The sequence below is a fragment of the Psittacula echo genome, assembly GCF_963264785.1.
Source record: "Psittacula echo genome assembly, chromosome: 11".
Lineage (NCBI taxonomy): Eukaryota > Metazoa > Chordata > Aves > Psittaciformes > Psittacidae > Psittacula > Psittacula echo.
The window spans coordinates 17,294,824-17,321,224 of NC_137746.1; the positions used below are offsets into that span (position 1 = coordinate 17,294,824).

The following is a 26,401-nucleotide window of genomic DNA, read 5'->3' on the forward strand; positions in this document are numbered from 1 at the left end:
ATCAGTTTAGTCAGTATTTCCTGCTGAAGCAGGACTCCAAATTGTTGAGGTGCCTTCCAGAACTGTTATTGCTGAGCACACTGTGTTTCAGAAGTTGCCTTAGAAGATACATGCAACGTCGTGTACTTTTTCTTTTGCATTTTCTTCTCGGGTTTGATTTTATTTTCTTTCTCATCTTCTTTTTCTGTAGTTTCAAAGCTGGATTCAGCTGTTAACCTATAGGCAAAGCAACCATTCTAAATACACATTCTGTTACTGAAAAACAGGGCTAAGATAAGAGTTTCAAGCAAAGTCAACAAGCCAACTGGCATACAAGACCATTCATATGCTAATTCATATGCACAGAGCAAGCAGAACTGAAGAGTAAAACAAGACTAATATAAAGCATTTTTATATCAGTCCTAGTCACATCTCATCAATTAAAGTATCACCTTCCCCTCTCATGCCCTTGTCTGCTGAAATGTTTGGTAAAAAAGGTCCCAGAATGCATTAACTGGTTGGGATCAGACTTTAAACCCCACAAATGCACAGTGCCTGTGCCATGCACATACAGGAAATCATTCACAAAAGCACAACTCCAAGTGAAAATCCCAGCAATGGCACACAAACGTGATGAAGACAAACATTCTGCTTTCACACAACCAAATCAAGGACTGCATTGAAAGCAATATACTAGTTTCCCCCTAGTGCTGCATTACTACTGCCTTTACCTTAATGCCCAAGTATTTGAAACTAAGTTGTTTCAACAGGAAAACAATTATTTTCAGGCTCTAAATGACATCATTTGCTACTGACATGTTTTAATTCTGCTGTGACTGTAAATGGTAACGCAACTGCCACACTGCTGTTAGAGGTAAGGTAACAATGAGATTTAGACATCACAGAATCACAGAATCCCGAGGGTTGGAAGGGACCTCAAAAGCTCATCCAGTCCAACCTCCCTGCAAGAGCAGGGTAACCTCGAGTACATCACACAGGAACTTGTCCAGCCGGGCCTTGAATATCTCCAACGTAGGAGACTCCACAACCCCTCTGGGCAACGTGTTCCAGTGCTCTGTCACTCTCACAGTAAAGAAGTTTTTCCTGATGTTCACATGGAACCTCCTATGCTCCAGTTTACACCCATTACCCCTTGTCCTATCACTGGACATCACTGAGAAAAGCCCAGCTCCATCATCCTGACACTCACTCTTTACATATTTGTAAACATTTATGAGGTCACCCCTCAGTCTCCTCTTCTCCAAGCTAAAGAGACCCAGCTCCCTCAGCCTCTCCTCATAAGGGAGATGTTCCACTCCCTTAATTATCTTTGTGGCTCTGCACTGGACTCTTTCAAGCAATTCCCTGTCCTTGTTGAACTGAGGGGCCCAGAACTGGACACAATATTCCAGATGTGGCCTCACCAAGACAGAGGAGAGGGGGAGGAGAACCTCTCTTGACCTACTGACCACACCCTTTCTAATACACCCCAGGATGCCATTGGCCTTCCTGGCCACAAGGGCACCTCCATCCCTGTGGGTGCTATGGGGACCCCTCTCGGCTCCATCCCTGTGGGTTGCTGGCTCATGGTCATCCTCCCATCCACCAGGACCCTCAGGTCCCTTTCCCCTTCACTACTTTCCAGCAGGTCAACCCCCAACCTGTACTGGTACATGGGGTTGTTCCTCCCCAGATGCAAGACTCTACACTTGCCCTTGTTGAATTTCATCAAGTTTCTCCCCGCTCAACTCTCCAGCCTGTCCAGGTCTCACTGAATGGCAGCACAGCCTTCTGGTGTGTCAGCCACTCCTCCCAGCTTAGTGTCATCAGCAAACTTGCTGAGGGTACATTCAGTTCCCTCATCCAGGTCGTTGATGAAAATACTAAACAGCACTGGTCCCAGCACCCACCCCTGAGGGACTCCACTAGTCACAGACCTCCAGCTAGATTCTGCCCCATTGACCACAACTCTCTGCCTTCTTCCTTTCAACCAGTTCTTGATCCACCTCACTACCTGATCATCAAGCCCACACTTCTGAGCACAACTGGGTGTTCTGATTACTTCAGAATTACTTGATAATCATACAAATGTGTCATTAAAACAGACTGACAAATAATGGTATTCACTCAGTCAAATCACCTACAATGAGTTGACTATCATACACAAGCCAAACAAGTTACAGAAAAATCAAATTCCAAACAAAACATCACATACCAACACAAATATTATGCTAACCCATCACCACACTAGCAAAAGCAACTCTGTAGTGTCTTTACAGATTTCTAGTGATCTCAAGAGCCTCCAGTGAGCAACCTCCTGCAATACAGCTGCTTTCAGTAATGGGTTTCCAAACAAGAACAGCTGCTACCCAGCTGCTGGAGATGTATTTGCAACAGAGATACTTAGCTGAAGATGAGGACTAGGAAAGGAACTGTAACAAATGGGTTTTGGGAAGTCTAACTACAGATTTGCCCCCCCAGTCAATAATATATGGAACTATTCTTACCCATTGCAAGCAATCTACATATTATACCTCAACAGACTGAAAAGAAGCTATGCTTTGCTGTGCATCCTCCTAGGCCAGCAGTGTTGCCCCACCACTGCTCTGCATTAAGTCCACTCCTGTAATTCTAATGGGTAATCATCTTTGTCTATGGTTGGCTTTTCCCCAGCTGCCCTCCATTTTAGATAAGCTGCTACTTGCAAGTAGCCCAATAATCATACGGTTACCACAAGAAGCAATTACTCCGAAAGGGATAAAGTCCATTCTTGGTAATCTGCATCTAGTTAGTGTTTAGTCTGGAGTTCAGCCCATGCTTCCCTGGCTGCTCTAACTAGGGATGGAGAGCTTGTTCCTGCGGTAGATGCTCTTCATTTGCCCCTCCACTATGCTACCTTAAAACAACACCTCTGTCCAAGGCCACCAGAAACAGTACTCGAGCAGCCATAATTTACAGGAGGCATTTCCTGTAAGAATCCAGAATAAAGAAATAACAACCAAAAAGCCAAGTAAAAATTTAGTTGACCTAAATTATATTCTAAAGCAGCACAATTGTATTTATACAAAACCCTCCCTTTCTACATTATTAGGTAACTCTGTTAGTGTACAGTGTAAGAAGTGTGGAAATCAAATTCACAGCAGAAACACAAGATGGCTTCATAGCATTAAACAGCTGTTAGAATCTCTTATTTGAAGAGAGAAAAGAATCACCTTTGTATCCTCTGAATGCACACCAGGATGGTTACACAAGGCAGTAAACAGCGAGTTAACTTCCTTACACTACAGCCACTTCAATAAATATCTGAAGTGATTTTATCAGAGGACTGACACTGGCTTATGAAAATTAAATGAGCCATTTCATATTATAAGCTACACTTTTATGCTGACAGCTTTTTTCTAAATCAGTGATCGATTATCATAATCTACTTCATTACGAAAACCTTAGTTTGTGACAGTGAGTATTCAAAACCGCCTGAATATTCAAATCATTCAGCTTTAATGTGACAATGGACAATATGAGCAAATAATTTTTTCCTCTTTCATTCTTAGTCTTTTATAGTTGGCCTGCAAATGCCTCAGGATGATTATTCTGCAGCCTGAGTTGCTGAACCACGCTTTACTTACCATACTGAAATAATTTTTATTGAAAAGAACACGTTTTACTAGTGTGTGACAGATCGTGTCTACAGGCTGGTACATATCACAAGAAAAGGGACAAACGACTGAGGTTACAGAGAAAACTGATTCTCAAGTAAAGAGCTGATCATCACCTTCAGATTAATTCTTTTCTACCAACCTTTATGATAAAAAAGGAGCAGTAGCGACCAAATGTTAAGCACTCACTGCAACCCCCATTCCCCTTGTGCCACATAGTAAGGAGGAGGTAGAAGATGGAAATAAAGGAGTAAAGTTGAACCTAGAAAGAAGGGCTGGGGATCAGGGGTGAGATAGTTTCCATTCTTTTTCACTGTCCCACTACTTGGAACTGGCAATGAATTCTCCAGCTATTCCCCAAGTCTGCTTTACCCATGACTATTTGATCCCTGTCTTAACCTCAACCCACAAGCTTTTTCCACCTTCTTTTTGCTCCCATCCCGTTGAAGCAATTGCTGAGTTGAGCAGCTCAAGAGAGGACACCTTCAACACCGGCGCGAGGGGAAGCTCAGCGCCCAGGAGCCTCAGCTCGGAGCGGCCAGAGCCGCCCAGGGAGCCTCAAGCCCTCGCCAGGCCTCGCCCAGGAGCCGGCAGCTCCGCTGAGGCGAGCAGGGACTCACAGGGGCGGAGCCAGGAGGAGCGGCACCAGCCCTGACTGGGTAAAAACCCGCCCCAGGGAGCGCGGCCAACAGGGCGGGTCGAGGCGGTTTGCGCGGGCAGGCGGGCGGGATGGGGAGCACTCGCCTCATGAGCAGGGCCCGCTCTGGGAGCTCTGCTCTGGCTGCCCCGGCGGTGGCCACCGGAGGCACCCAGACAGAGCCGATGAGAGGGGAGGCTGCGGTGCAGAGCTCGGAGTGCAGAGAGTGCCTGCACCGGTCCGGTGAGGGAACGGGGCACAATGGGCAGGGCTGCGCTCGGTGCTCCCTGGTGCAGGTCCTCCTGCAGCAGGGGCTGAGCTGCGGGACGCTGTCAATAGGCTGCGAGATGTCAGGGAAGCTGAGAGGAAGCAGCACTGCTTGCTCCAGGCCCAAACTGTGCAGGGGCCTCAAGCGTCCCCTGTAGCTCACTGGGGGAAGAAGGAGGCCGTTAACCCAGGGAGCTGGGAAACAGCTACAAAAAAACGAACAAAAAAAGGAGGAAGAGGACAGCTGAAAGCAAGGGGCTTCCTCCTCCATCTGTTGTCCCCCCCCAGAACCGCTTTGCTGTCCTGCAGGGGGCTGGTGAGGAAACACCCTCGCACCATGAACACCCCGGCTGGGGCACTGCTAAAGAAGATCTCTACTGGTGCTGCCAGGAAAAAGCAGCAGGGAAAAAAAGTGGTAGGGACTCTACTTTGAAAGGGACAGAAGCACTCATCTGTCGGCCTGACCCAGTCTCAAGGGAGGTGTTGCCTACCAAGGGCTCGGATCAGGGGTGTTGCAGAGAGGCTGCCTGCTCTGGTAAGTCCCACTGACTGTTACCTACTTCTGGTGATCCATGTGGGTGCTGGTGATAAGAGAGCAGTAGCCTGGAGAACATAAAGAAGGACTACAGAGCCCTGGGAGAGGTGGTTAGGGGCTCTGGAGCTCAGGTTCTCTTTTCATCAATTCTCCAGGATACAGGGGAGGACCCCAAAAAGGCTCGGAGGATTGGCCAGGTTAATAAATGGTTAGAAGGGTGGTGCCATAGTCAGGGGTTTGGGTACTTAGAACACGGGACCCAAGTTTGTAGGCCAGGCCTACTGGGGGCTGGTGGAGCTGGACTGACAAAGAAGGGGAAGAGCGGTTTTGTTAGGAGGCTTGCCAGGCTGGTCAAGGATGCTTTAAACTGGATGTGTTGGGGGAGGGGGGCATCATTCCATCCCAGCACACCCAGTCAGTTGCCAGCACCTACAATAAATGCTCGGAGCGATGCAGAGATCAAAGAATCAGAATAGTTAGGGTTGGAAAGGACCTTAAGATCATCCAGTTCCAACCCCCCTGCCATGGGCAGGGACACCTCACACTAAACCATGCCACCCAAGGCCTCATCCAACCTGGCCTTGAACACCGCCAAGGATGGAGCATTCACAACCTCCCTGGGCAACCCATTCCAGTGCCTCACCACCCTCACAGTAAAGAATTTCTTCCTTATATCCAATCTAAACTTCCCCTGTTTAAGGTTGAACCCGTTACCCCTTGTCCTGTCACTACAGTCCCTGATGAAGAGTCCATTCCCAGCATCCTTGTAGGCCCCCTTCAGACACTGGAAGGCTGCTATGAGGTCTCCCCGCAGCCTTCTCTTCTCCAGGCTGAACAGCCCCAACTTTCTCAGCCTGTCTTCATACGGGAGGTGCTCCAGTCCCTGATCATCCTCATGGCCTCCTCTGGACTTGCTCCAACAGTTCCACGTCCTTTTTATGTTGAGGACACCAGAACTGCACACAATGCTCCAAGTGAGGTCTCACGAGAGCAAAGTAGAGGGGCAGGATCACCTCCTTCGACCTGCTGGTCACGCTCCTCTTGATGCAGCCCAGGATATTCCAGCGCCCTCCAGCCAATGAGCCGGCTTCATTTGGAGCTCAGCTCAGATGCCTCTATACAAACGCCCGTAGCATGGGGAACAAGCAAGAGGAATTAGAGATGTGTGCACATCTATGGGGGTATGATATAATAGGCATCACAGAAACATGGTGGGATGGCTCCTATGACTGGAGTGTTGGAATGGAAGGTTGCAGGCTCTTTAGAAAGGACAGGCTTGGCAGGTGGGGAGGGGGAGTTGCTGTTTATGTTAGGGATAGGCTAGAGAGTATGGAACTCTGTCTGGGGACAGGTGAGCAGTCAACAAGGAGTTTGTGGGTCAGGGTTAAAGGGAGAACAGCGATGGGAGACATTACTGTGGGGATCTGTTATACACCACCTGATCAGGAGAACTCTGTGGATGAAGTGCTGTACAGAGAGATAGCAACAGCCTCAAGCTCACAGGCCCTTGTTCTCATGGGGGACTTCAACCACCCTGACATCTGTTGGAGTGAAGGTATGGCCAGGAACAAGCAATCCAGGAAGTGCAGCAGGAGTGCCAGAAAACCTCCTTGGATGAATAAGGAGCTGCTCAGGAAACTCAAGAGGGAAAAAAGAGGCTTATAAAAGGTGGAAGCAAGGACAGGTGGCCTGGGAAGAATACAGGGATGTTGTCTGGGAAGCTAGGGACTAGGTTAGGAAGGCTAAGGCCCAGTTAGAATTCAACTTGGCTAGGGATGTTAAGGATAACAGGAAGGGATTCTATAGGTACGTAACAAATAAAAGACAGTCTAGGGACACCGTAGGCGCCCTCTGGAAGCTATCGGGAGAACTGGCTACCCTGGATTTGGAGAAAGCTGGGGTTCTTAATGACTTCTTTGCCTTGGTCTTCACTGGCAAATGGTCTGACTGCACCACCCAAGTCTTGGAAGGCAGATGCAGGAAATGCGAGAATGAAGACTCTAGGTCCACTGTAGGAGAGGATCTGGTTCAAGACCATCTTAAAAACCCGAATGTACACAAGTCCATGGGACCTGATGAAATCCATCCACGGGTCCTGAAGGAGCTGGCGAATGAAGTTGCTAAGCCACTGGCCATCATATTTGAAAAGTCATGGCACTCAGGTGAAGTTCCCAATGACTGGAAAAAGGGAAATATAACCCCCATTTTCAAGAAGGGGAAAATGGATGACCCGGGGATCTACAGACCAGTCAGTCTCACCTCTGTGCCTGGCAAACTCTTGGAGCAGATTCTCCTGGAAGGCATGCTAAGGCACATGAAAAACAACAAGGTGGTTGGTGACAGCCAGCATGGCTTCACTAAGGGGAAATCCTGCCTGACCAATTTGGTGGCCTTCTATGATGGGGCTACAGAACTGATGGACAGGGGCAGAGCAGTTGACGTCATCTACCTGGACTTGTGCAAAGCGTTCGACACTGTCCCACACAACATCCTTGTCTCTAAATTGGAGAGACACCAATTTGATGGGTGGACCACTCAGTGGATAAAGAACTGGCTGGATGGCCGCACGCAAAGAGTTGTGGTCAATGGCTCGATGTCCGGCTGGAGACCGGTAACGAGTGGTGTCCCTCAGGGATGGGTGTTGGGACCGGTCTTGTTCAACATCTTTGTCGGTGGGATTGAGTGCGCCCTCAGCAAGTTTGCCGATGACACCAAGCTGTGTGGTTCGGTTGATACGTTGGAGGGAAGGGATGCCATCCAGAGGGACCTCGACACGCTTGTGAGGTGGGCTGATGCCAACCTGATGAAGTTTAACCATGCCAAGTGCAAGGTCCTACACCTGGGTCAGAGCAACCCAGGCAGAGCTACAGTTTGGGCAGAGAAGAGATTCAGAGCAGCCCTGCAGAGAAGGACTTGGGGGTGTTGGTTGATGAGTAAATGAACATGAGCCGGCTGCAGTGTGCGCTCGCAGCCCAGAAAGCAACTGTATCCTGGGCTGCATCAAGAGGAGCGTGACCAGCAGGTCGAAGGAGGTGATCCTGCCCCTCTACTTTGCTCTCGTGAGACCTCACTTGGAGTATTGTGTGCAGTTCTGGTGTCCTCAACATAAAAAGGACATGGAACTGTTGGAGCAAGTCCAGAGGAGGCCATGAGGATGATCAGGGGACTGGAGCACCTCCTGTATGAAGACAGGCTGAGAAAGTTGGGGCTGTTCAGCCTGGAGAAGAGAAGGCTGCAGGGAGACCTCATAGCAGCCTTCCAGTATCTGAAGGGGGCCTACAAGGATGCTGGGGATGGACTCTTCATTAGGGACTGTAGTGACAGGACAAGGGGTAATGGGTTCAAACTTAAACAAGGGGAAGTTTAGATTGGATATAAGGAAATGAATTCTTTACTGTGAGGGTGGTGAGGCACTGGAATGGGTTGCCCAGGGAGGCTGTGAATGCTCCATCCCTGGCAGTGTTCAAGGCCATGCTGGACAAAGCCTTGGATGGCACAGTTTAGTGTGAGGTGTCACTGCTTATGGCAGGGGGTTGGAATAGGTGATCTTAAGGTCCTTTCCAACCTTAACTATTCTATGATTCTAAGAGAGGGAATGACAGCAGCTGGGTGGGCAGCTGGCAGCAAAACATTAACCCACCACAGTCCTCATAACAAGGCCAGCTCACAGCACTGACCACCCCTTAACAGCATTGGCATATTTCATCAAGTGTTAGCACAGGGCAAGGGATGGATCAGAAAGGAGAGATGGCAGTTAAACCCTCACTTGAAAAAAAACCAGTTGTGAAACTATGACATGATTCTATCAAGCTCTGACTTTATAGACTCGAAAAACTTGACGTAATGGGGGTTCCTTCTACCCATTCGAGGAAGATCAAACAGCGTCATCAGATGGGAACTTTACTTCCTGAGGATGAACACCATGGCTAAAGCTCCAGAGAGAACAGTTATCCACACCTCCTGCTGAGCCAAATGGCTACAGGCATTTGGACCATGTTTAAATGAAGTGGGTTTGGTATATATAATCCAACTAAACTTAAAAAAGCAAATAAGCTCTTAGGCACACAAACCTTCTTGAGATCAAACTAAAGCAGACAAGCTCAAATCTAAATGCAAACTAAGTTGGGCAGCAAGGTCTGGTATTTGCGTATCAGTGTCAAACATGAAGAAAAGCATTTCAATGCAGAATTGTGTCTTTTTACTGACCAGCTGGCCTAATACAAGCCATCACTGCCTATAACCTTTGTATTGCCTGAACTACAGTAGCAATTCACAATTAATAATGACTTAAAAGTTTCAATCTTTACTCTCAGGTAGTATGTTCTCAACACCCACATGCCATAACCTAATCAGCACCACCACCTAAATCCGGTATTCCAGTTTTTACTCACTTTAAGTACACATGCATGTGCTGCAGATACAGACAGATGCTCTTAGCTCCCTGTTACCCAGCCTCATCTTACTCAATCACATCAGCAAAGAAGCAACTTCAAATATGGAAATCTGTCACCCATACCAGTACATACAGATCACTTCTGAACACTTCTTCATCACCCCCTCTGCAAAGATAACAAAGCTTTTCAAACAATCCTTCCTAGAAATGAAGACTGCAATCCTTTCACAGTTACTATGACTTTTCACTGCCACATTTCATAGATCAGTGATGATACAGCTAGGCTAATGGCTGCACAAGAACTACTCCACTTGCAAAAATATCCCCCAATGACCCCAACAGCCTTCTCAGCTGGAGCAACACAAAGTAAACACTGATAATTGCCCAACATTTCTTTCCTCCCCAAAGTCTCCATTTTCAGGTTTCATTTTCTCCATTCCTGCTCGAGTTGTCCGTATTTTTTGTGTCTTTGCATTTAGCTTGTATTCCTATCTTGCGTTTGGCCACATCCACCACAGAACACTCCAGGGATTTAGAGTTTAGAAACCCAGCCTCTTAAACACTCAGATTTTATCAGGATTTCCTATTTCATAATAAATGATAACAGTTGAGGGTTAAGTAAATCCTCAATCTTATCATCATCACTAACTGGGGAGTTAGTAGTTCATTAACATAGAAACATGAATGGAACCTTCTGCCTGGATTTGCTTTTCACAGGTTCATACCACCATTGAAAACAACTTAAAAGCTTATATGGAGTTATGTGACTCTTTTTTCCTCTGTTGTGTTGGTGATATTACTTTTTAAATCCATTGATTTATGATTTGTTTCTTATTTTTATTTTGGGTGGCATGGTTTAGTGTGGGGTGTCCCTGCCCATGGCATGGGGGTTGGAACTAGATGATCTTAAGGTCCTTTCCAACCCTAACTATTCTATGATGCTATGATTTGAGTCAACAGCAATGGGTGCAAGATTAGAACCCTATGAACTGACTTCACCTTCCTCTAGGACATTTTTCCACTCACTTTGCTTTCAAACATCAACTCCACAAAATACTTTCCTCACCCCCTCTCTCTGGTAGGTTTCCCCTTCACTTCACATGAACTGCTTCCAACAACTTCCTGTTGGCAAACACTGGATCTTTCTTTCAAAAAGAAGCAGGAGGAAATCAGTTGAACTCTTCACACCCTGCTTACATGCTATCTGTTCCTTGATGTGTATAGAACACCACCAAAACACAAGACCATCACTGAATTATATGGCATTTCCTCTCAACTTGCACCCCCCACATTTGACCTCTGTGATCTTTCCTTGTCAGTAAGTCCTCACATATTTTGACACAGCCACTTAAAGTGCCAATTCTGCCATATTCTTTCCAGACTTTCAGAACATGGTACTGTTTGGTTACTTTAAAACTGTTTATCGCATCCAATACAACCTTCAATTGACTGATTTGACAGTCAAAATATCAATCCAGTTACAAACGAATGCCACTGATTAGGGTATACCACACAGATTTCCATATATCATACCTTCCTCCATCTCTCAAGCTGCTGTCATTTTAGAGTCAATAAACTATTTCTACTAGCAGACAATACCAGGTTCTAAGCTCTAAGTAACTAAATTATCCCAGATCTCCCCCCAAAACGCTCAAACATGTTTACAAAGATTATGAATATGAACAGTATACAAAAGCACAAGCTGAGAAAGAGAAAAGAAATCAGTATTCCTTTTACCAAGGTAAAATTTTGAACAAATTATTGTTTGAAGTTACTCCATCTATCAAAAAGTAACTGAAATTCTGCTCAGGGAAAAAACTTGATCTTAATTTACCAGTTGTGTTTCTAGTTATCATGCATCCAGATTATGGAAGTCATTTGTCTGACAAAAAGCCTCATAAATTGTCTGTTTTCTCATACAATGCAAATTCTGTTCATCTAATTCAGGTTAATAATTACTTAAATAATTTCTGGGTTTCAGCTAAATCTTGAAGTTGATGAGGGCTGAAATTCAGTCTGAAACTGAAGCATGGTACCTATTGCCTTTATTACATGATATGCAACAGGCATGTGGTAGCTCTGAAGGGACCAAGAAAACAGAAGAGCTATTTCTGACATCAGAGGAAACAGGGCGCGCTGTCATGCTACGTGCACACCTTCAGCATTTTCAAGCAGTGCAAAAGTTATTTCAAAGATTGTTACAGTTTCAAGAGTCTCTTTTACTAGTCATCATTTTAGTCTTTCTTAAAGGTATTGAGAGGTTCAACGCAGGCAGCCGGAGCTGAGGAATTACACTGCATGCAACACTGAGGAAATAGATAAAGAAGTGGATAGCATAGTTCATGCAGCGAAAGAAAAGAGATGCAGGTCTGTGCTGATTGCCTTGACCATAGACAGAAGCTGACACTGACCTGGGGGCAGCTGAAGTCAAGGAATTGCTTCCACTTCTGCTACATGAAGTAAAGGTATCATGATTCTTATCTTCAATTTTAACTCTCTTTCTTTCTCTTTCAGGTTCAACTACTTTCTGCATTACTTGAACAGCCATATTCACTGGCGCTGCTTCAGGATCATGTTTTCTTTGAGAAGCACCACTTTGCTCCAAGTTCATGGAAGTCGTCTTGATTTCTTCCTTACTTGGTAACTGAGTAAGAGTACCTTCTTTTACTGAAGTATTTTTGCTGTCCAAGTATTCACAAGTATTGTCCACTGGAGTCTTCTCCGTCCTCTTTTTAATTTTAGCACCTTTAAATAACTCTAAGAAAAAAGGAATATATTTTTTTGTACACAAGTGAAGCTGGAGTTAACTTGCCCACCAACATGTTCAGAATAAAGCTAAGAAAGAACATTTTACTGACTACAGACCTTGCAATAATTCTTAATAGATAACTCACATCCCTTAAAGACTGTCCTTGATCTAACCTGTTACAGTTAAGTAAGCATCCCAGTAGACGTTAGGTTTAAAAAGAGACAAAACTCCTTCTCCTCATTCACTCCACCCTTTTACCAAGGCTTTCAATTACATGATCTGAACTACATGGGAATGCTCTGTTATTTCTATTTTGGAGGCTGCTGAGGAAAGCTTCCACAACTCGGTTTTCAAAATTAAATCCTTTGGGCATGGACAAGCATCAAATGCAATTCACCCCTCTGGGTCCCCATTCATTCTCCTCCACCGGCTGCAACTCCCTTGTTTCTGCACATACCCGGCTACCAGCTGGTTTTTGAGCAAGCCTCTGCTGTCAAAACTTAATCCACATTAGCTTGAGCTACTAAGCAGTTTTTCCTCTAAATGCTCTTTACAAAGCTCCTTTCAAGCTGCCTGCATTCAGAAACCCAGCACTTCTCATCAACAGATACTACTACTTTGATGAAAAGCATCTCCTGAGAATCTGTTCCCACCTACTTGACTGTGGTTATCTATAAAACTGCTGAACACTGTAACATGTACTTTTTTGTCTCCCAGTACCAGTGTTTGTATACATACTGACATAAGGTCCTTGAGAAAGATAGGACTTTACTCTTTCAGTTCAGCAGGTTTTGGACCAGATTATTATCACAGAGGCAGCCATCTAAATATTAGTTCATATCTTAACTAATCCAGTGTTTCCTGTTTAATGTCATTCACCTTGCAAAGGTTGAGAAGACGACCAGAGATTTCATTTTTCCCATATAGAAAAGTAGTATTTACCTTCAGGTTCATATTTCATTTTTAGTTCATCCAGCCTAACTCGCAAGCTCATATTCTCACTCTGACAAGCTTGTAAATGCCTCTCGTTTGCAAAGAGTTTCCTTTCAACTTCTAGAACCCTTTGGCTCTCATGCAGAGCCTTCATCCTCTGCAAAGACAGTTCATTTTTCAAGGTTTCTGTTTCCTTGCTAGGGTGGGAGGAAAATGATAGAGTTATACAGGTTCTTAGTAAAGCAATACAGACAAAGTCAGCTGAGCATGCTGCACATAAAATTTGGGATTATACTCGAGTAGGAAGTGCAAGAGACCTCTTCCAATACAATGAAAGTTTTCACTTGAACTTCACATAGAACAGTGAGTTTAGTTACCAGAGATAAAATTTATGTTAAAAACAAAGCTGTATGCTGGCTTAGGAAACCTTCCATAACCTAGAAATCCACTCTTTCACTGGGGGTTTTCTAGTATTAATTTCCTGTGTATAAATTACTATAATTACTCCTGTAACTGAAAATGCGAACTTTACACAGAAGTGTTACTTCAAATACCCAACACAAAACCAGTTATGTTAATACTCAGTGCATATCCTTGCCTCTGTTTCAGAGACCATTAACTTCCACATCATAAGCACTGAATCCACATTCCTTGGCAATTCCAAAATACTTGGATCATGCCAGTTTCTCATAACAGCACCACAGTGAGGCAACAGACTTACCAGGAATTCTTGCAGCAGACCATGACCTCCTGCTGCATGTGCAATACTTCAATCTGAGGGGTCAAAAACAGTCCTGAAGACTATGGACTTTCTATTTGATAAATATGGAACTCACTAGCCAATGAACACAACAAAAAAGTCCAATAAACATTTCAAGTGTTATTATCTGGTTCTTTTCAGAAGACAAATAGATACATACACCCTGTAATCTTGAAGAAGCTTAATACAGTTCCCTTACAGATTACTTTATTTAATTCTCAATTATCCTGTATCTTGGAGCATTACCAAGAATTCTAGAAGGCAACAATAATTAGAAGTAGTTCTGCTGCTATCTTTTGCAACAATAACTAAAACCGAAACAACTCACAGTCCCACAACAAAGACAGGATGGCTCCACAGCATTAGAGAATAAGACAGTGAGTATATTTATACATACAATCAGTGGATTACATACAAATAGTAACAAAAAAAGGGAGAATAAGACCAAGCAGCTAGAAGATAATCAGACTACAAGCAATATCTAGGCCTTGGACCATTAAGTACTTACTTTGAGTTGTCAAGTTTCATTTGCAGTAAATCCACATAGTAACCATCTTCAGACTCCCCTCCTTTTGAGCTACAACTAGCTTTGGATTCCTCCATATTCTCATACAAAGTCTGATTAAAAAAAAAAATAAAAATCAGGTTGTCAAATAGGGACTTTTCAGAAGCACTTTAACTCAGTCCTCAGGTGACAGTTTCCATGTATTTCTATGGAGAAGCCTCATCATAGAGGCATTTCAACATACAGGAGAGCTCAGTTTCTCCAAGTACTTCCTCACTGGTTACAAATGTCAGCTAGCACTGAAACTGACAGTTCTCTCTCATTCACCCAAAGAGAAATACAAAGAGCAAGTTAGCCCAACCCCAGAAGGTTTTCAAGTAGCACTGAAGAACAGTTATCTTCCTTTCAAATAGAAAATACAGGCCATCTAGTTAACCTGCAAGGATTTTGTTTCAGTCTTTATTTCTAAGCTTCAGCTGCTGGACCCCAAAGAAACACAATGGCTAAACCCTCAAAATCAATTACACCTCTTAAACAAGAAAGTTGGTTCATAGTAAAGATGCCATTAACACAATAAACTTCCCATAAAATACAGCAGTAACATGTGACATTCTGGGGGGGTTGTTTCATGGGGTTTGTTGGGTTTTTTTGATCAAGCAGTACTCAAGATTTAATACTACCAGTACTTTAGATGGTTATTTAATCAATTATTTAATTTCCTGACACTACTTATCTATGGCACTGAAACAAAAAAAAAATACTCATCAAGCTTATACATGACAGAAGTGGTAAAGCAATCGAGCTGTCTAATTGCTTACTGAAACAGGTTAAGCCCAGCTTTATGCCACCCTGGTTAAATGCAGAACAGATGATGCATAAGCTAATATGCTAAGTTTACATGCCACAGCTGTGATAAGAAACAGCCAAACTAGTCCATATATACACACAAGAAAGCTACAGGTTTTAACTCTGTATACACACCAACCTCAGTAACATAGTGCATACAGGTCTTCTTGTAATATTTTGGAAGGAGAAAAATACAACAAGGTGATACCAACTCTCATACGAGGAGTGAAGAAATTGTGTTAAAGGACGATGAAGCAAGTCAGTTTTTCTAGAAAATGGCATGCTTCAACTGCAAAGTTGAGACACATGAAAAAATAAACATCTAAGAAATCAAATATAACTGAGAAACTAAAAAGTGAAAGAACACACAAGCCAAAGAACACACAGTTGAAGGGTGAAATGGTTGTGTCCTCCAAGAGAAAAAAAAAAATCAGATGTCAGATCCGTGACCTTTGCCACATAGTTGAATTTAAACACTACAAGTAACTATGTAAAATACAAAGTTGGTACACACAGGAACCCAGAAAAGACTGTTTTCCAAACCAGGGACTGAGTGGTATAGAATTTCCTGCTTCTCTGAGCTTCAGAAGTGTATGTTCACCAGCTGTGAAATGGAACTTTGTTCAAATGAAGTTGTTTGGATTCTTTTCAAACATAAGCATGGATTTCAGATAGGTCTCATAATTCTCCTTATTCTCATGCTTTAGCTTCTGATTATGACTTCTCCACTTCACTACAGTCCACATACCTTAAATTTTTCTAGCTGCCTCACTTTCATAAGCAGATCTTGTATCTCACCATTTTTCTGTTCTAACATTGACTGCAAGCGTTCCAGCTGATCAAATTCTGCTTGAGAGCCTTTCAGCTGGAGCAGTGTAGCCATCTGCAGCTAGGAAAAAAGGGAAAACAAAATCTTTACAATAAATATGGGGTTAAGTGACTGAAAACCTCAGCCTCTTACCCAGAAGAATTAGGGTATGGAAGCCTTGTCATTTTAACCCTGAATATATTCTTCACAATTACTGCCAGAGGTTGACACTAGGAATCTTTAGGACAGCTGAAAGCTTATGGAACAGCATAGTCCTGAGGTGTCATATCCTTCCACATATTGACTAAGGAACATATAAATATTCTGTCGAGGACACACACAGCATTTCACATTCAAACCATGAACACCAAGTTACCAACTGCAATCCAAGTTGTTTATCAGAGCTAAAATGCATCTATTGCAAACGTCTTACTTGGGAAAACACACTGTAGCTCACCAATGAGTTTAAAAACCTTTTTTTTTGCAGTCACCCTGATTCTGAGGTATAGATAACACTAAGTTTACCTTCTGTAATACCAATCCAAGAATTTTAGACCTTCCTTTAATGGAACACACCCTTTTAAGCAAGGCAACACCCTCTGTCATTACAAAAGGAGAAGTTTATCAACAAGTCTTGCATTTATAGCAGATGATAACAATATCATCATAGTACAAGGGCATTAATACATTCAGTCAAAAGTGATACATCCAATGTTCAAACATGTGGAGGAACAATATGAAATGCAATAACAGAAAGACTTAGCAGGGATTTAGTGTTAACTGTCACACTTTTCCCAGTCCAGCCAGTATGGATAAGGCACCACTGTAAGAAACTTGGAGAAATCACAGGGAAAGGACCAACTCAAACAAATTAAGACTACAGATTAACAGAAAAACAGAGAAGAGCATTTACCCTACAGAATCTCCTATATTTAGTAAAGGAGATAAATGATCCTGTATGCAAACTAGAGCTAAAGAAAGATTGAGGCATCTCCCCCTCATGGCTCCTACAGGACATAAGGGAAGCAAAATTTTAACCCCCACTAGCTGACTAAAGCTATCCTTACATTTCCCAAGCCTGCAGACATTAACCTATTTTCCTTTAGTTTACAAACCTACTTCCTAACTGGCAGAACTGCAGATTGCAGTTAATCTACATTAAAAAAAAAAAAAAACAAACCTCAACAGAAACTGTAAGGGATACCGTGCACTGTGCGTTGTGGAGAATACACCAGACATGGTAAAACTTTCCCAATAGCACTGCCTACAATCTGTTCGGGAGTCAGATCTTCAGAAGTCATCAGTAAATACCAAAGTCAGGCATTGCGACAACTACAGCTGCAACAACAGTTAACTACACTGTGCAAATCAGCTGCTGAATGAAGCAATCAGTTAACTACAGACTGAGCTTTAATATACAGCATCATAACACAGCACAAAGTAGAGAGGATCCTAACAGGGATCTAAGATAGCAAGGTAAGCAAAACAGCTCTTGACAAACTGCCTGTCTCAAGTGTTGACACTGCAAGAAACTGAGTACAAACTGAAATTCCAAATAAAACCACTAAGTAGAAGAACAGTGACAGCAATTTGCCTTAGTTCTTGGTGAAAATCTTCAGTATTAGGAATGTTTTTTACACCATTCAATCAGTATGACTGACCTACACTCTTGCTACAAGGAGGGATTTCTGAAGGAACAGATCCTATTCAACCATTCCCTCAAATATCTAGCTCTCAAGGTCAGATCTTAGTAAAAGATAATTCCTTTGCTCCATCAGTAGTTGTCTTTTTTAATTATTTTCCACCTACTTATCCTCACAAGCCAAGTAACACAGACTTATTATCTTCAGTGTTACTCCTTATCATCACTATTGATATTTAAGCACTCTCCTCAAACTGCATGTTCAAGTATTTGAACAAAGGATCCACACTTGAGCTGGAAAATCACAAGACCAACAGTTTTGTTTTGGCAGTTTGGCAGCATCCCCTTCACATTATCTTGTAAATTAGCTTCTGCTAACGCGTTCTCAACAGTATTAACCAACAAGCTCACATCCTACAGGAGTCTAAAATAAATAATTAAATAGTCAATACAAAAAGTATTACTTTTTCTTGCACTACAGATAAAGTGAGAAAAATATGGGCAAACAAAACAAGAAAGCAACTTGGACAGTGGGAACAGAATGGTGTAATTAGAGAACAGGGCACAAGCCCTTTTCCTTATGTTCATTCCTAGCAACCATAGTTAATCCACAAGTAAGCAACTCATGTAGTACAAGAATTAGATTTTATTTTTAAAAAAGCAATTTTCAAGACTGAATGCTGGCTTGAATGACAGGAGTTGTGGTTTACCATTTAAAAACTATTCCAAAGTAAGCAAACACAGCACCTTCAGTATAACATCCAGTTCCAGGATAAAGTAGCAGCATCAGTAGCGATAGAAAAACATTGATGTACCATATAAGTCAAATAGCACAAAGACATCTTGCTTATTTTCTCTCCCATTTCCCTCCCCCAGACTGCTGTATCATAGTCAGAAGATAACCAAAGCCCCATCCTGTGCACTGAAGCAGTGCCTTGTCAGACCCCAAGGAAACCCTGCAGTATTGCAGTAATGGTCATACCTTCATTCTTTGCAACTGTTCTCTAGTGAACGCATACTGCTTTTGTAGGGACTGATATTTTACTTTCACACTGATCAGCTGCCGTTCCATTTCTGCCCTACGGTCCTCCACCTACAGAACATTGTTAACAGTTATTACTATGAAAACGATAACATGACTTCTTGTCAAGTGGATGATGAGTTTTACAAGGAGGTGTTACCTAGCAATCCATGTTGGTTCTGCAAATACTGCTTTTCCAGCAAGCATACTTGAAATGATGCACTACTGTCAATACCTCTGAGATAAAAGTGAGCACACACTGCTGGAGCACCTGAAGCCTAAGCACTAAAGTGCAACAAGTTTATCTTTTGATATCCAAGTAACACTGCATATGATTCAGTGTTGCTGTAGAATAGTTTCATCCATTGGCATGAGAAAAAAAAGAACTGTGTACTAATTTGACCCATTCCCTGGGTGTTGCCAGAAAACAAAATAACTCCCTATGCATTTAACAGTGGCTGAACTTCTATTCAAAGAACTAATTGAAAAATTCTCCCAAACATGCAAGCATCCAGCCATTTTCAGCTTGTTTTTAAAAGACAGCATTCATCAGCATCTTCTTATATTTCACATGCTATCTTCTACACTAAAGAACAGTTACCAGCTGACCAAAGTTACTAAGAGCTAAAAGCTGCTGGCAGAATTGTCATGAACTCTCAGTCCCATCTTCTATCTTGACAGCAAGGTAACTTTAAGTTATTCCATTAAGTTTATTAACTCCTCAAATTCAGAGCATGCATAAGAATTGCTTTCAATAGGTCAGCTCCTAGACAGTTCAACAAAGAAGTAATATTCGAGGATCAGAGATTCCTGCTGGCCAGATCAGGTACAAATACTTGAATATTTTCAATGTAATATAAAAAAAAAAAAACAACCACCCAACAAAAACAAACTTAAAAAATATTTCTTCTCTCCTTTGTATATTTTTGGGTATCTGTGGAATAATTGTACCTCAGCAAAGAGAGAATTGCCTTTTCTTGTAGGGTCCAAAGACTGCTGCACTGCATGATCCAGCTGAACCTGAAGCTCCTGATTAGCTTCACGAGCTTTCTAGATTAAAGTAAAGAGGGTATTAGCCATTTAAGCATTTGATATACTGCATGTATGAATTTAATCAGATGATTTTACCTCTTTCATTTCCTATACTATATTGTACTGCGGTACTTAACTGTGCATACAGTTCTAGTCAATAAGAGACAATTTTGCTTCACTATTAGGCTTAATATTCTACTTTATTCCTTTATTCCTATTTCCAGGAAAACTTTGATGTGTATCAACTGAACTAATGGTACTGAGACCATTAGCCTTGCTTTGTTATTTTGTCACAAACCTCTACTACCTAGTACAAAGTTTTCCAAGCCATTCAGTAGAAACTTGAAATAAAAATCAGAATTCTCTCAGTGACCTGTGAGAAGGTCCCATTATGAGAGAGAATTCTGCTGCAGATCTCCATACACAGCCTTCCACAAAAGAAAGCCAACAGACAATATTTAAGCAAGAGGCAATACTAAAGATGATAAGCCAATACCCTCCCCCCTCCAAACTCACACTTCACTAAAAAGTTAACAGCACGACTTGTGCCATTCAGGCATCATCTACCACTGTTGAATAACACAAAGAGAATACCTCTAACGCATTGCAGTAAGAAACAACTTCTTTTTCCCTTTCTTCTTTTTCTCCCTGTAGACGCTCCAGCTGATTACGTAGGTTACTGTTTATGAGTTCTAGTTGTTCTTTACTGTACTCTAGTTCATTCAGCTTTTCTTCAACACTGGCCTAAACAAAAAAAAAAAAATATCAAACAAAAAACCCCCCCCAAAAAAAATCCAAAAAAGTATAAAATATAGTATTTTTAAAACAATATGAGGAAAAGCAGGACCATGTGAACCAAATAGCCTTGTCAGTAGCCATTACTTTTAACACCAAGTATTATCTTGAAGAGGTTGTATGGCCTTAAAATATAGTTAGTAAGGCCATTTTGTTCAGTACACATTCTCCGAATAGTCAGCCAGTCATAAGGTAGCAACATACACAAAGTACTGAAAACTGAGAAGAGCAAAAGCACAGGATTTTATCTTCCATTAGCCTACACTGCTAATAATGAAGTACTAGTCACTCACCTTCACACTTTCTAGTTCGGTGAGTTCTAGCTGAAGACTGAGCATTTCTGAAGACATGGTCTCATGTACACGCTCAGACATGATATGTAATTCTTCTGACTTGGCAGCAATTATTTCCTTCTGATGCTCCACTTTGTGCCTCAGTTGTTTCTCAGACAGCCGGGTTTCATCTAGTTCCGCTTTCAGGTTCTCCAGCTTAAAGACAGTTGATAAAACTAAGTAGTATCATTTTATCACAAACTCTCGCAACACACAATGCTTTTGACTGTTCTAACCACAGAAAGCGTCTCAGAAATACAACATAAGAGTAAACTCTTGAAAATAAGTAACAAATTTTTTTATAATTAACAATGTAACTATGCAGATGTTTGCTAAAAAATAACCAAGCAAGCTCCTATACATCGTAACTATTTGAGTTGTTTTGGTAGTAAATGTGCAATTATGAGTTAAACACATATTCTTTAAAATGCTATTAGCAACATTTTAGCTTCATATTAGTTGGCAAACCTTGTTTTTAAGGTCACTGATTTCTTGTCCATAGACCCTGGCAAGCTGTTCTTTCTGTTTATCCAGTTGCATGTTTTGCTGTTGCTTAAGGGAATCACACTCAAAACTCAAGCTTTCCAACATTCGATTCTTGAGTTCAATTTCTCTCTGGAGAGAATATTTCTCTTGTTCAAATTTCTGAAAGAAATAACAGACTAATAAAGCTAGATGTAATATTTATAAATGTTTAGGGAGCAGTTTACTCAATACAGGCTCAGCACCAATACACTAAATGCCTCAAACTTGTAGCTCACTCAACCTTTTGTTAAAGTCCCATTTAGGGAATTGTCAGACCCGTGTTTTAAAAAAAGAAAAACTGCCCTGAAATTTTATGACTTATTTGGCTGTGTAACACTCTTCTTCATGGGAACTGTGTACCTCTTTGCACCTCCCACTAAGGCTGTGGGCATCTTTTCTACAAGTGTAAGAAACGTAGGGAGAGCTTAAGGTGTCCTTCCTACCACTATGAAACCCAATTATGTTACAACTTATTACAGTCCATTGAGTGTTCCCCTGCTGCACAAGGCTTCAAGGTCTGGTAAAGATATCTAAATTGTCTACTGCTTTGAAATAAATACCACAGACTACACAGACTTTTACAGAAGAGTACACAGACTTTTCTCAACATCCCTTGTGCCTACTGTTAAAACTTGTGCCCATGGTAACTATCTCTGCTCCCAGATTTCTAAGAGAACCACAGATTCAAAAGCTCAAAGGAATCTGTAGGATAACCATCGTTCCCACACAAGATGCTGTTCCACTGCATGAAAGCAGACAATTCCTTCCCTCTGCCCTTAGAAGTTACCAACTGACATAGCTCGGACAAGCTTTGTCCATAATTGTGCTCCAACCTATAACATAGGATCACAGCCTATGGATGCAGCTTCTCAACACACTAGCTACCACAGGAGGTTATCAGCAGAAAAGTATGATCCTGCCCTGCTTCCTTATAACTTGCGCTTTGCAGCTGCAACCAAACATCAAAATTAACATGTTTACAAGAAGTGGAAGAGATTTTCCTGATTGGAATTTTCTCAAACAATTACTATGAAGAATAAGGTTGACTAAGTAATACCTCTGTATTTCAACACTGTACTACCCTTTTCTGAGCTGTAAATAAATGTATTAATACAAATCAGAATCCCTCAGTATTTAGAATATTTGAAAAACCCCAAGGATTCAATGTTAGAGTCTTGCTGCCAGCGTTCCTTTTACAGCTTCAAGTGATACAAATCTTACAGGGACAGCATAACAAGAATTAATTGCTAAACATACCCAAACCACATACTTTAAGACAAAAATAGCACTACATATTAATTTTACATTCCTACATGGTAGCGAATGCTTGATGTACAGTTAGCGATGAAACCCTGTCCCAGTTTGATAAAATTATGCTGAATATCTTCAGAGATAAAAAGCCCTCTCTACAAATATTTACACTAAGAGGCTTATTAAAATTAATCCAGACTCTAAAAGGCATTTTAAACACCTGTGACATTCAGAAAAGAGTGAAAACAAAGTTCTTGACTACTTTTTCTACTCAGTTTAAAACATCACCTCTGTTTTTTCAGTCAATTCGCGACGTGTTTCATCCAACTGATTTTGAACTTCACTTTGGGACTCCAATAAATGCAAGCCATATTGTGCTGCCTTTCTTCTCTCATTCTCTGCTTCCTTGAGTTGGTTTTTAAGGCTTAAAATGGTCTCAGTCTCCATTTTTCTTCCTTTTTTTACTTCAACATAGCAAACACAAAAGGATTAAAAAATACACTGCAATAAGTGACAGTTAATCTGAAAGAAGTGATTGGATTTCCTGTCTTAATCAGGATACAAGGATGTATTTTTGCATTAAGAGACACACACAAAAAAAAGACAGCCATGAACAAACACTCCTGTGAACAGTAAAGTAATAGCTATTTCTTCAATAAAGTTGGTTAACACCTAGCTATGTCTTAACTAATAGCATGCAACAAAACAACTCCTGTGTACCAAACCAATTTCCTAGCCCACTAGAACCAGAGTTAATCTTTCATATAGCTATCTTGCCATGTATAAAAGAGAAGGTTAGGAAATAACATTGAAAATATACTTCTATGTATACGGCTGACAGTATTTCCTGTGGTATTAGAAATAAACCCACAATTAAGTATAGCATTTCTTGTGTACACAACACTTAAAATCCATTTAGGCAGCTGTATGAGGATAGTTTACTCCTAGTAACATTATGTGGGATACAGAAAGAGACAAAGGTGAAAAGCCAAAAATAGAAAACCTCCCAAAAGATAAGGAATTTTAACAGATTTATTTGTTTATAGTGCTTAATGGAGTCTTCCATGTCTTTAAACCTAAGGTAACCTGCTGCAGGTAACCTACTTAATTGCCACTTCTACCATGTTTCAGAAAATTCATCCATTTTATTCTTATAACAGAAGACACAAGTAAAGGTGAATTTTGCAAAAATTAGTCAAAATAAATCCAAACAAGCAACTTTAAAAAATAAAACTTAAATTAACACCATAAGCTTGCATGACTGATTGCTCCCATGTCTACTAAACCATCACATCGCAAACAAATCCTATTAAGACAGAAAACGCTAACCAACTCAGGCTTCTGAACAACAAAATCCAAGAGTTCCCTCAAAGCATTCAGCACCAATGATATACAAATAAAGAAGACCCCTGCACTTTATTTTTTCAAAGCCAAAGTTCATATTTTTTTTTATATAATTCAAAGATTAATGTAATTCTTCATTGAAGGTCTTATTCTGTGCTTTTGCTTTTTTACATAAATTTAGTTGTTGCCATTTCTTACTGGCACATATATTATTCTGATGTATGTTAGCAAGATCCTGGTATTGAAAGAGCAAATTTCACAGCTCAATACATAAGAGTATTTTTAAAAGTCATTATTGTAATGTACCGCCTTCACTTTTTATTTTTGCTATCTCTTATTCTACATGGGTAACTCTTACTGGTTACCTAGCTTCCTATAAATGAAAACAACTTTAATATGCAGGAGTATATCAAGGCAACACTGTGTCAATTCCTTTCTGAGCTACAAGATAGAAATTATTAAATTCCGGTTTACTCATTTTCCATCACTTGTTGCTGTTATCAAAGTTTAACACAAAGAGACTTTATCCAGCCAGGCTCCGAAGCCAGGTTTTCAAATCTAACCTTTGCAAAGCTATTTTTGCAAATACTATTTTTGCACACTTATGCTAAAGTAAGCCACTGAAAGACAGGAATTTTGCATACATATAACTAAGAACAAACAATATTATTGCTACTGCAAGGCCAGGTACAATTCAATAATGAAACATTAAACAGTAAGATGAATCAATTCAAGTATATAGGTTAAACACTTCAGGCATGCATTCACATTAGTAAAAAGGATTAATTAATACTAATCACTTCATTAACAGAATTTTAAAAATAGCTTTATTTTCTGAACAAACAACAGTATAGAGGCAACACAGCAACTTGATAGCTTCTAGCTTACTAGGCTAAACTTGAGTTACATTTTTTACTCACCTTCAAAAGTCCGTTTAAGTCTTTCTTGACCTTATTCTTGTACTCCACCTTTAGAAATAAGAAAAAAGAGCAATTGTTGTCTAGTCCAGATGAGTACAAGCTGCCATTACAGCACAGTCCTCTCAGCACAGGCTTAATGCCTGGGGCTGTCTCATGAAAATGCAGATCACAAGCTAAAACCCCACAGAAATGCAAATCTTATTCAAATTGGAGTTGAGGCAGCTGTCAGATAGCTTAGAAACAGGCAAGCAGGCAATGTTGCCAAAGGATAGATGATCTGCGATTGGCCTGAGGGGCAAGTAAACAGACTACACCCTGGGTCACCTCGTGCTAGCACACGTAATTTTTAAGAGTTATTTGGGGATTTTTGGCTTGTTCCCTCCTACTTCTTCTGTCTATTCAAAATGCCCTCCTCCAGTTTCACATACAACATCTTTGAGCTCTTCATAAATCATTTACACAGAGATGTCATAAAAAGAGATGTTAGGCTTTAATTTTATAGTTGAAGTTTAAAACATCAAGGGTGCCTTTAGAGCACAGACATCCTCAAGTTTTCATTGTCAATTCTGGACGAAAATAAACAAGCCCAGGTAGCTTTGTTCATAAAGCTGTATTGTTATATAGCGAAGTAATTACTGGTAATTTAATATTATATACGAGGTTAAGTAAACTAACTGGACAATAATGTTTTAAAAAGTAGCAAGATGAGCGGGTAAGAGAGAACATAATAGAAATAAGTCTCCTTTTACCCTACCAGAAGTTACAAGAGTTCCTCAATTTTGGCTAATTACCTTAGACCTTTTTATGATGGTTTCCGTGCTGACGGCTCCAGTCCTTGATTGTTCAACCACTTAAGCACTCCTTTATACAAATAATGGGGTAGGAGGTAGAAAGGCACTATTCTCGGGCGCAAGCTTTCTTTCCCACTAACTGCTCCTGTAGTTAACTGCTATTCCCAAGGGTCACACCTAACGGCTTTCTCTGTCCTGATCTGCTCTCCCGTAAGGCAGGTATTCCCATTACGCTCCAAGTCAGCTACTTTAACAGGTCCAAGTCTTCATCTCCCAGGTCGCACACGCCAGATGAAACGCTCTCAGGGCTCCTCACCTCCCACAAAACTCGCTCCCTGGTGGGCAAGTCCCACACCGACTGCAGCGAGGGGCCGGCCAGCCCCGGCACGTCCTCTCAGCACCTCACACCCGAGCAGGGTGCTTGCGGCCGGTTCCGGTATAAGAGTCCCCCTGCCCATATCGTTAACTCTACAGGAAAAAAACAGCAGAAGGGGAGCGCGTCCAACCCACTTAACGCAACACCTCTGGGGCCGCAGGACACAAACCAGACTTTTTCCCCCCCCGGAACAACAGCGGAAGGCCCAAACAACGAGACCCAGCGAGGAACAGACCTGCAGGCCGCAGGTCTCAGACGCTGCGGCACGTAAAGAGGAGCGGGAAGGAGACAGAAACACACCAAC

General features: G+C 41.6%; 1 protein-coding gene across 1 annotated transcript; it reads right to left on the reverse strand.

Moving 5' to 3' along the window:
- On the reverse strand, nucleotides 1-26,401 carry SPDL1 (spindle apparatus coiled-coil protein 1). Its single transcript, XM_080627246.1, has 13 exons — nucleotides 26,333-26,401; nucleotides 24,931-24,978; nucleotides 22,955-23,130; nucleotides 21,359-21,535; nucleotides 20,852-21,046; nucleotides 20,358-20,507; nucleotides 19,683-19,781; nucleotides 18,693-18,803; nucleotides 16,009-16,149; nucleotides 14,418-14,527; nucleotides 13,159-13,346; nucleotides 11,879-12,224; nucleotides 1-216 (listed from the first exon to the last, which is right to left on the reverse strand). Exons 3-13 carry the CDS (start codon nucleotides 23,111-23,113, stop codon nucleotides 66-68), a joined length of 1,827 nt encoding a protein of 608 aa, XP_080483372.1. The 5' UTR covers nucleotides 23,114-23,130; nucleotides 24,931-24,978; nucleotides 26,333-26,401; the 3' UTR covers nucleotides 1-65.